The 12,063-nt window shown below is 42.4% G+C and overlaps 1 protein-coding gene across 1 annotated transcript in view; it reads right to left on the bottom strand.

Moving 5' to 3' along the window:
* The window catches only part of GYPC (glycophorin C (Gerbich blood group)), a 31,638-nt gene extending 20,389 nt beyond the window's left edge, over positions 1-11,249 (bottom strand). The window contains exon 1 of the mRNA XM_082484630.1: positions 11,085-11,249. Within this exon, the coding sequence (XP_082340756.1) occupies positions 11,085-11,118 (34 nt within the window). The 5' untranslated portion in view covers positions 11,119-11,249. The remainder of the gene's footprint in view (positions 1-11,084) is intronic.
* Between the last annotated feature and the right edge of the window lie 814 nt (positions 11,250-12,063).

The raw sequence follows: 12,063 nt of genomic DNA, 5'->3' as shown, positions 1-12,063 counted from the left end.
CGGGAGAACGAGCTCAGGAGCCATAGACAACTTTTCTTAATGTGCAAGAACTTGAATCAGGAAGAAATTTTCTTCTTTGGGAGCATACAGGATCAGTTGATCTTTATTTGCTCCCCACTACCCCCTGCCTTCAATGGTGGTTCCTGCCAGAGCTCTAGTTACTACTGATAAATCACTTTGCCTTCATTAAAATCTGTGGTGATAGCGGATGAGGCTGCTGTGAGCTAAATCAAGGCATTTGAAGCAAAGAAATATTAAAAAGTGTAGATCTGAAATCAGCAAATTCTGATCTAAAGTCCAATGAAATCAATGTGAGAAATCTCAAATTCTGTGGTAACAAGTGTCTCAACACCACTGACTTCGGCAATGGAATGCCAACTCGCAGTGAGTAAGGCATTTCCTGAGAAGCGCTGCAGAAACGTGGATGAGATAGAAATGGTCAACTATTTGTTTATGCGCCAGGACCTCAGGTGATGAAGCTGCACGTTTGCAGCTAGAGCCGATCAGAAAACGTGCACCAAAAGTTAGTAGGAAAAGGCGCAGATCTGGTGGACACGTCTTGTTATTATGTTCTCCTTTCTTTAGGGGTAAAAAAAATAGTCTCATTTTGCCTTGCTTAGACTCTCTGAAACCACATGAATATATTTCCAGAATGCTTCAGTTGCTAAGTGAGGAACATTAAAGACTGGTTATCTCTTTTCACAATACGCAGACATTTTTCTTTTCACAAAACGCCAGTAGTCTGTAGTGGATGGCATTTTATACTCTTTACCTTGGTGAAAAAATGTGCAGCAGAGAACTACATTTCCGTATTCAAATCTCCCAAGAAGCACGAACTCCATGCTCAGATTTGCCAGGTTCCACATAAGTCTGGTAAATCCACATCCTTATTACTGTAAATGACTTACAAGATCCAAAATATGGCTGAATGAAAGAAAAAATCCAAAGCTGGCTGGTGTCCTTGGGTTTCATGCTCTCCTGTGTGTATGTGTGCGCGTGCAGCATCCTTTATTTTTGCTCTTTGTCAAACGTGTCACAGAGTTAGGCTTTGACAAGTTGAAAAGTATGAAGATTAGAACAATCATGTTTACATGTCTTACCACCTGCTACTTCATTTCTTCCATGGCGCTTAAGTGTTCAGGCATGTGGCTTTGAAACACTCTACCTTTAATGCACTTAAAAACTCTGCTGGATTTCCAGTTTGCTTTGAACTCCACAGTCTAGAGACTATCTCAGAGAATACAAATGAATATGTTCAGGGGAAAAATATTTTCAAGGAGAAAACCCTAAAGTCCTTCCAACTTGATGTGCTTTTCCAGTTGTTGTCATACCTAAGGTTGTTTTTTGCATTTTATCTTTATGCTTCAGGAGGCCCAGATCTCGGCCCAGAATGAGCAACCTGATGAGACAAGTCGGGAAGACGGATGTGGTCAGTGCCCCTTATCATGAGCACCGAAGTGGCAAATAATTGTTTGGTGATTCTTGTTTCGAAAGGAGATGGAAGGACAGATGATTTCTGTCTTGAGGAATTTACAGACTAAACAAAGCAAAACAAAAAGGGCATATTTATGCAACAGAGAAGACCGTATTTTGTTAACCAGGGATGGGAAGGATGTGAGAGGAAAGATGGTAAGAGCTTGCTGTTAATCATAAGTAGGAAGGAAACATTGATTAGAGAGCTGGAAACAGGGAAGACTTGGCTAACCCAGGCTGTGAGCAAACCAGCTTCTTTTTGGGGCAGTTCAAGACCATCTTTTTCATCTCTCACCACGCAAAGTCACAATGCATCACTGCCTTTGTGGTAATGGCTTGGACTTGAAGTAATATCAAATTGTCCCCTGTACAGCAAGTAAGCCGAAATGAGAGCTGAGTTCTTGGGTCGGGGTGTGGGATGGTTAACTTGAGAAGGAGTGAACATAGACTGGGGAGATATGGTGAAGTGGGTGGGCAAGTAAGGAGCATGGGAGAGGTGTTTAGAGGGACCAGCTCTATCCAGCTCTACAAATGACGAGACAGAGGGCGATTTTCATTTTTTTAAAGAATAATCAAGGGTCCTGACATTAACTGTTTCTTGAGCTCTAGGTATGGAGGAGAAGACACCTCTCAGTGGAAGCCGGGAAGGTGCCAAAGGCAATCAGCAAGAATTGGTCGCTTTCAATTAGGTGGACACAGACTGCACAAGAAGGACCCTTCCCCTCCCTGACCCGGTGCTATTCTTCTTGGCCATGTTGATGTTAGCAGAAACCATTCACTCCACTCCTTGTGACTGCAGCAGGGATAGGAAGAGTAATAGGGAAAGCAACTGGGTGTGCAGAACACACTGAGTGGTTTTGAAAAAGAGCAAGAAAACCATGACTTCCCCTTTTCCCAAAGCAAAAGGGAAGCTGGAACGGAAGACGGCTCTCAACGGCAGTTTTGTTTCCTGGTCTGCTCTGCTCAACATCTTATGCAGGGTTTTCTGCAGAGATGCATCCTAATTCTGTGCATATCCCCCTGTTTCCACCAAAGGCTTAATTGCCATTAATAACTACTAGTACAGGCTTTTTTAAAGTGAAAAAAATCCTGATGTGTTCAGTAAGAAGAAAACTGGATTCGTCCACAACAGACTCGAAAAATCAAATTGTACTGACATAATCATGGAAATTCAAGGGAGACAGACAGTAAAAAACTCTCCCAGTCATGGGATCCAGGATGTAAAAAGTGTGTCCCAGGTTATAAATAAAAATTCCTGTGTGATGACAGGAAAGATCTGGATGGGGATGAGAGAGCAATGAGAAATCAATGGAGAAGGGAAAAGGGAGGGAGATGGAAGAGGGGGCGACTCCTAAAGAAAACAAGGCCTTAACCCAGAGGATGACAAGGAAAGATTTATATCTTCCTTGACTGTGCTTTTCTTCCTTCCCACTGCCAGGATTGTGGAAAGTCCTTGAAAGAAGGGAGGAAATGGCATTTGAAAACTGGGACATGCATGTCTCTCCCGTGTTGAGATATGAGCACTTATCTTGTGGGCTGAGAAAGGGACAGGCAGGAAGGATTAGGAGGCGCAGAGGATATCTGAACTAGACAACCAGAGAGGTCAGGTGTGAGTTAGAGGTAATGATAGAGACTGGTCCACTCTCCAAGAGCACCCCTGCATCACGGATACATCAAGAATTTAATTTTCTGTTCCCTGTATTGGATAGGAAAGGGACTGTGCCCATGACATTTGGATGAACCATCAATAGTTAGAAGAACAACCTCTGCTAGGTCACGAGTGCTGGTTATTAAAGCCTCAGGAAATAACAGACTCTACTGAAAATGTAATTTCATAATAAATTGGTAAATTTCTTGCCCTAGTACATGCTAAGAAAACCTTGAAAACAGACTTCAATAACATACCCGTACAGATCCCAGCAGATAGAAATAAAATACAAAAATCCAGAGTGTCATTTTAAACATACTTCAGAATTTTTGAAAATTCACACGTTTCCTTCCAAGGGTTGACCACAGTTTTATGGTAACTCTTCACAATCCACTAGAAATATTTTTTCTCTCTACTCATTCATACACGTAAGTCTTTAATCACCTGTGTTTAAGTGATTTGTGGGCTATTTGTTTTACCTAAGGTTTATTTGGTTTAGTGAAAGTTAGACATTAGGAGCTGCTTTTTCATCCCTTGTTAAGTGACTGAAATTTTTGAAATATCCAATTAGCAGATGAGAAGCATCTTGCTTTTGTTTTAGTAAAAATGCTTTTTCAAAGAAAACAAGCTTATTCTTCCTGTGTACGGAGAACAAATTTGCCTACACAAAAGGATCAAGTTAGCCTTGAGTAACAATTTTGTGTAAACTATTCCAGTATAAATTCATTTTCCCATAACCGTTTGAAGTGGACACAGAATTACGTAAGATTAAATAATTCCTGAATAAATATTCTGTTTCCAAAGGAAGGTAGTTACTCTATAAAGAATAAGTTTTATTTCAGCATGAATATCCTAAAATGTCAGTTTTTCTGGAAAACTGTCTGGAAGATGCAACTACCAAAAAAAGGTGAGTTACTAGAGGAACGCAACCCTGACCAAATCACCTGCCTGCCTGAGGTTTAAACTTGCAACATTCACTGCATCTAGAAGAGCGCAGACTTGCCCTTTCCTCATCTGAATTCTCCCCTTTTAAATAACTATGGAACATCTACTTCCTCCTTGTTTCTGAAGTCATTATCGTTCCTTTTCTCTGGATCTTTGCTTACGCGGACTGGGTCCTGTAATATCCTCCAGGATGGATTCTGGAAAATACAGTGATGCCCAAATTCAAAACATGGAGTGATTCAGTGTCTACACCATCGTGACTGCTAGGCTCCGACTGTATATGCAATCAGCAGAGAGACACCCGAATCTGACATCCGCAAGGGATAGTTTACATAAGGCCTCTTCGCTGGTGTTTCACTATGTCATATACAAGGGATATTTTGTAATATTTTCCAACTCCTTATACGTAGTCCAAACCTTCTTCTCGCTTTCTCTCTTGTCACCGATTTTATGCCTCTGCGAAGCCTTCAAAAATCTAGTAATTTTTTCTGCTACTTTTGAAGGTATCTATCGTATAAAGAGGGAAACGTGAGCTTGTGGGTATTGGTCTGTGAATAGAGATGTGGTCAGGGAAACAAAACTCTCCAAATCCAGAGGTCTGACTAGTGAAAAGCCATATAAGTAGTGAAGAGGGTGGTGTGGTGTGTGCGTGTATGCATATGTATGTCTGTGTATATGTATGCATGTAGATATACAGTATATTGTATATACATACACTGTGTGTGTATATATGTACATATATAAAGAATTCAAATGGATTTTCTACATTTGATGTCTCTGCAAATCTGAACGCCTACACATATGTAAAGACTTGATGTCTGACTCTGCATTACTGTGACCTTGTCACACATGCTCTTTATAATGTGGACCGTCTCATAAAACTGGACATTTTAAACATGCAGTCCCCAGGAAAATAGGCATTTATCACTCATGATAACATGGAGCTGTCTCAGGGTGTGTTCAAAAGCCCCCCTGCAACTTACTGATAAAAAGCTTAACTCCATTTCAGGGCTTATCTGAAGAAGAAAGAGGTGGACCCTCATGAAATAACTGAATTTACTTTTTTTTTTTTCTAAGATGAAAAAGAGAGGGAGAGGGAAGGAAAAAAAAATCACTTTAAAGCTTCAATGCAGCAGAACAAGTTTAACCCGTTGAGATTTTAAGTGAAGTTTTCTACTTCATCAGGAAGAACCCTGTGGTGAAACATATGTCAGAAGAGAAGAAGATATGAGAAACTGGCCTCCTTTGCAGATGAGAAGATTAATTAAGAGGAAAATCATTTAGCCAGATGTCTCGCTGGTGAAACTACACGTGCAAGGTACATCTGCAATAAGGGAGCAGAGTAGCACAGACAGTATCCATGCTAACATTGGAGAGATGGGAATCTGGTGTGAATTAGATCATTCTGACTCTTGGAGTAAACGGAGGAGTAGAGATCTTATTTCAGCTACAAATTATGAGCTGCACGCCTGTTGTTATAACATTGCCATACCATTACTTGATGCAGTTGAGTTATGGGTTACAAATAAATTATCCAGAGAAGACAGTCCTTTTCTCCATTCGTGTTCATAAATTGTTGGCAAACCAAAACTGATTTCTCCCAAGTGCCACTTTTCTTCATTGACCAGGTAGTTTTTCAGAATGCTTAGCAGCTGCCGAATTTTTTGTCGACTTATTACTGGGGTGACACTGTCAAATTCATGTGACTTAGGAACTTAAGCCTTTCGGAAGTAAGCAAAACACAGCCTGTCTGCTGTCCAAATACTCGTCCAGCTAAGGTGCTCACGTATTCTCGTCACTGCAGCATGTGGGTGTCCCCCAGTTTTTCATGCATTTCCTATCACAACTTGGATGTGAAGCAAAAAAAGGCAAACAAAGATCCTACTAGTACGAAACGCAGTGCTTAAATGTTTTCAGGTCTTTCTGTGGGAAGCAACTAGGCCAGTGGCAACTGACTTCTCAGCTATTTTTTCCTGAGCGTGTATTACAAAATTAGACAGTGGGAAGCAAAGAGCTGTTGCCCCGCTGGATCTACTGGAATCAATACTAATTCCTACCTCCTGGCTGCTGCAAATGTCTTCCCATAGCCAAAAGCTGCCTCTCCAGCAGTGCCCCTGGAAAGCAATCATTTCTCTCCTACCTGTAATCTGTCCTCTCTATGCAGCCTACCAGCCTTTTGAGGAAAGGGCGCCTGTACAGCACCTAGCACAATCACATCCCTCCGTTAGCCTGAATTTCTCTATGCTATAGGAATACTAATCCCTCCCCAACAATAGAGACAGGCACTCCGCAGAGCAGACACACAAACAGACTTTCATTAGAGAATGCAGTCCCGAAAGCCTGTTTTACAAAAGGCTTTGCTGATTGGACTCAGTCATTCGAACAGTGATGGATACAGGGTATATTCCACGAGAGCCTAGAAAGAAAGGTGCAGCAGTATCAGCAATGAGATGCAGACACCGCACATTTCTGTAATACTAATAGGCTTAAGCACATAACCAGACGTAACCTGAATCTTTAACATCTACTGTGTAAATCATTGGCTTTTTTTTCTTTCTCTTTCCTTTTATTCTTTTTTATTTCTCTTTCCTTTTTTTTTTCTTTTTCTTTCCCTTTTTATTCTTTTTTTGAAAAGCGGTGCCCAGAAATGCTGAGAACTGCGTATAAAAGCAGACTCTTATTTGGACATCCCCCCCATTCCCTCCAGCTTAGCAGTTTGCCAACATTTCTGCTGTTAATTACTGAAATTTCAGGTGCATTCTGAGCCTTTCAATTTGCAGACTTCCCCATCGACATCTCAGGCAGTGAGGGTGTCAGGGAGAGCCCTGGGGTACAAACCCAAATTTTCCAATTCATATGCACAGTGGTGGGAGAGAGACAAATACACAAGCAGAGGCGTTCAATTTACATAAATGCTTGTGGGACATTTCTGTGCTAAAAATGAGATGTTATTATAATCTATAGGTTTCCTTGCTTATAAATGCTCACAGGTTTACCAGCGAAGACCAAAATTTTCATAATCAATAGCCTCCATTTTTGTTTATTTGTTACTGTCACAGACAAGCGCTTCTGTTGACGAAGGGCAATGAAATCAAATCTATTGCCAAGGCAGTGAATAACATGATTAAAAGCCTACGGGGATCATTTGTGGCTTTTCACAGGCCCTGTGTGAAAGGTAGTGGTATCGCTCCAGGAACATTTAAAGGACTAGTTTGCAGTCCCAAAATATATCTCATAATGAGGTAAAGATAGGGAGAGGCTGTTCTCAGAACCAGACTCACCATCCACAGCTATAAATCACTTTGCCTTTACCGGGGACCACTTTTGCCAAGCTCTCAACCTCCCTGGAGGGGACAACCCACACTTATTTGACTCTTTTCTCCAGAAGCCCCAGCTGTCGTTGTGGCAGGTGGAGAAGCTGGGCACGGTGGAGCCCAGACCTTCTGCTCCCCGGACCGCGGCAGCACCAGGGTTTGCTCCCCCCGAGGAGGGTGAGCACCTGGGCTACTGCTGAGCTACCGCTGGCAATGCAGATGGAAAGCGTAGAGCTCACAAGGTTTGCTTTGCGTCACTCTGGTCCTGACCCTCTTCCTCTCTCTGCAGCTGGGACGTGGCCTGAGGTCCAGCCTTCCCTCCGGCTCTCCTTTTGGGCCAATTCCTCTACATAACACAGACCGCACTGCTTCCCTACCCACCCAGAAGGAAGACCTTATCTGCTGGTAGGTGATGAAGAAGAGCAGCCTCCATAAGCTGCTCTCCTTAACCACTGATTCCTTTGAAAGCTGGCATTTCGAGTATAAGAGGCCCCAAATAAAACATTCCCAGCATGCCGAGGACAGGTTAAATCCTGTAAGGTGCAGAGCACCTTCTCCAGGGGGATGAACACCTTTGACCCCCAAAGATGTCTTTGCATAGATCACTGCCTCCCCAGACTGAACCTTAGACCCGGTGACGTTTATCTGCGTGAGTCCTTCACCTCATTTGAGCTGTCCCATTGCCTTGGAACAGGGTCACGGCAGTCTAAAAGCAAGAGGGCAGAAGCTGCAGTCTGAAGAAAGATTGCCAAACCTGTGGAATTCCTCAGACTTTTGTAGTAAATCAGGCAGCTACCGCCTGTACGTCTGAGCAGAGGTGGGATGAAGCATATACATTTAAAAACGATGCATTTAAAACCCAGGAAGTTTACATTCCTGCTGTCAGGCGCGATCCCTTTTATATCAGAAGAAGAAGGAGGAGGGGAAAAAAAGAAACTGGACTTCTATTGTGCTATTCACAGCACAATATTGTATTGAATCCCAGCCAACCAAACTGAAGCCCAACTCCATTTTTGGCTTTGGTAGCAGACTCCTTTACTTAGGTATTTCATTTTATTCCAGCCACACACAAATGTCCATTAACAATGAACGACGGACTAAATATACATACAGTGCCTTCCATCAGCAGGCTGAATTATTGGCTCCTTTGCCTCTCTGTGGAGTATACAGAGACCACTCGGTGCGATGGGATACCTGAGCTGGGGACGGGAAGTGCTCGAGCTTAGCTGGTGTGCCATCCCCATAAAGAGGCAGAACATATTTGCAGAGTTCACAGAGTTGAATATTTTAACTCTGAAACAGTAGCCTGCTCCCACCTGGATTGCCAGGATCATACTGTATTTATAGAATGAATAAAAATTCCTTATCAGCTGCGCGCGAGTACAAGGAGATAAGCAAAGAACACGAACAATTAGGTAACTTAACACTGTTCAGTTTGCATCAGTAGGCAGCTGCTCTGGGGTCTCACCTGCAGGTACTCAGCAAAGAACTAATACGTTCAGCATAGTCAAAGGTTTTTGCTGATTCTTTATGCATTTTCACACCCATTTCAAAGATTTTCACTATGGGTATGAAGCAAATTTGTTTTCCCAATTACTCTGCCTATCTGGCAAACATCTGCTGTCCACGCTGTGCAGTGCCTGACAATACACTGATCTTTCGATACCTTGTTTCTTGCAAAAATTGCTGGAATTTTACTAAGAAAGAAGTGCCTGTTTCCCAAGACCTACCCCCAAAACCTCAACCACTATAAAAACAATGCACCAAACTTGCATGATACAGGTACTATCGGGATTCCCTCTAATTTAGTTTGTTCTCAATCTGTAAATTTGATCCATGTAATTTGAAAAAAAAAAAAAAAAAACAAAAAACAAACCAAAGAGAGACAGACTAAAACAAAATACGGGAACATCCTGGCTGTATCAGTAAGGGAAATTATGAGGACAAATAAAGAATAGGTAGTCACTATTTTTCACTCAGAATACTTCTTCTAGCTAGATTGCGAGTCATTTATTTTCACTGGCAATCATATGATCTTAAAATGATTCAGGCTGAGAATTCCTGCCTAGATTTTGGAAAAAACAAGAGAACCTGATGCATCAGCCTTTTTTCATTATGAACAGACAAAAGGCACCACGGGGTACTAACTCCTCATCCAGATCCACCCTAGGGCCTTCTGTGGGGTCCCCTGATGACCCGAGTCTGTCAGAGAAGTGATTTGTAACGCATTTGGGACAGTAGAGCTGGTCCGGGACTTGTCACCCGGCCAAGCCTGTCACTAAAGAGACAAGATTGGGTCCGGACCCTTGTTGATATTGCACAATGAGCAAAATGCACCTCAGTGAGTCACTACCACCTTCCTGCATGCTCTTGGAGAGCAAAGGCAGTAATTTACTCAAGCTTTTCCCAACCCAGACTCTCAGAATCCTGAATTAGCCCGCATGTTTCTTTCCCATCAATAACAGAAAATAAGCTGTAATAGAAACAACAGAAAACAAGCTATAATATTCTAAACTGCTGAATAAAATAGAATAAAATATAGTGTAAAGCTAGCATCTAATCTTTCTTGTTGGTTAGAACTTCCAAAAAGGTCTAAAGGGTAAATAAAAATTGCCGCTCGGGATTCCAGAGATGCTGCTTACTGTGCCTTTTCTGCTGGATCAGCCTGCCTCATTCAGAGCTTGGGAAACACCGTCAGTGTCAACGTCCATACAGACCCGATATTCTCACAGCAATCTCTGGATCAAACCCTGAATCGCAGGCAGCTCCCAGCAACGCCGTCTGTACTTTCTGCCTTCATTACAGATACCACGGTATGATAAGCAATTCTGCTATCGGCAGTTTGTTTATTAAAAGTAATACACAACTACTGTCTTGAATTAAAACAGGAAAGATTATACTAAAGCTATAAAAGAGTTATGGAGCTGCTGTTGCAGCACCAAAAACTCAGAGTTTTCCCATGGACTTTTCTTGGCTTATCAAATCAGAACTCACCCCCTTTCCTTCCGCTTTCTTTTTAATGCCCTCCCAAAATGAACGCTACCACGCTGCAGCTAAGCCTCTGTGCTCACTTGACTGTTCGGGACAAATTCTCCCTTTTCAAATGTACTGAAATATGCAGAGTTACGCCAGCAGAGGACTTGCCCTCCTGTACCCTCTCTTGCTGCAAAACTAATTTGCTTGTCCTTAAGCCCACGTTTCTAAATTTCCAGGAGAGAAACGCATTGTGGCTTTAAATATAGACTGTCAGTTTGTGGCTTGCATCTCATGTTACACACAGACAGCTTGCGACTCTAAACACGAGTTGGGCAGCACCATGAATATCTTAGAAAAGCGTCAGTACGCTTTCGAAACGCTCTATATTTTCATTCCTGAAGGCGGGGGAAGGGAAAAATACTCAAATGAAACTTTTCTAAGCCAGGGTTTAGGCGGAAATGTTACTAACTTTACTCGATCCGACTCAGGAGCCGGAGTTTGCAGAGCCCATTTCAGTTCTTCACACACACACACGCGCGCACAAACACAAAGAATGAAAAAGGAAAACAGTTTCATCGTAACTTTTTTTCTTCAGGATTAGTCTCAGACATTATTTTTCTTTTTTTTTTTTTTTTCAGCATATGAAATGCATTAGACAATCTTTTCCTTAAGCGGCAGACTGGTAAATCCACCCTTATTGTAAGAAGGGGGGGTATAAGGGTACTCACGTGGTTGAGATGTCGTATTGTTTTGGTAACTCATAATTTACGCCTTTGAAAAATGCCTTATTTGTGTTGACAGTCTCTCTTCCCTGCTCAGAACCGACGGCGGGATTGAACAGAACAGCTGGAAGAGCCCAGGAAAATGCTCCTCTTGTTCGGGCTCTCCTTGCCTGGCTCCTGACCCCTTTACAACTGGAAAAGGAAACAGCACATGTGTCATTCTCTTTTGCCTGTGTAGCTCACATGAGCGGGGAGGGGCACCCATTTGCAGATAGCAGTAACCGTGTGCAAGTTTTGCAAGTTGGATGTATTCCACCCCTTTGCTTTTACTAGCCAGCAACCAGTGGAAAGAATATGCTCTTTTCATTCTTAGCCAAATCTAGACGCACCTATTAGATTCGCTTCCCAAACGCCTACCCACCACCATTGATATTATTTCTTTTAAGCGCAAAACTTGCTGCTGACTCCCTTCCCAAAATGCCTGTCATCAGTGAGTGAGATCGAAAGTAGGGCTTTCGATTTTCATTGCCCAGCAGCATCCTTAACACTCACAGTCTAAGTGACTCTGTCCTTTTAACAGGTGAAAATTGAGAATGACATTTACTGGGTCAGACTATTTACGTCAGTGTATAGCATGAATCTACACTGTGCTCAGAACAAGGAGGAACCTGTGGCTGTGGCACAGGCTGAGGGACAGGTAACTGCAGTCCTGGCTCTGACACAGGCTTCTTATGGCACCTTGGGCAAAGTCTCTCGTCTCTGGCTCAGTTTTTCATCTGTGGAATAAAGATGATACAACCTATTTCCTCCCAGTCTTGCTACTTTTATTTTCATCTGCAGGCAGGTTTGTAAATAGGATATGTTTATTGGTCTCTGTGGGTTAATTTATTCATACTCCGCAGCAAGATTGTCAGCCTGGACTAGGTTACCAGCTCCCTTGTTTATATTGCTACCATTTAAAGCTATCTCTTTGGCTATCTGCATG

This window comes from Vanellus vanellus (genome assembly GCF_965231255.1).
Source record: "Vanellus vanellus genome assembly, chromosome: 5".
NCBI classification, from domain to species: Eukaryota; Metazoa; Chordata; class Aves; order Charadriiformes; family Charadriidae; genus Vanellus; species Vanellus vanellus.
The sequence above is the reverse complement of the archived record's forward strand: the minus strand, read 5'-3'. Positions and strand labels throughout refer to the sequence as shown.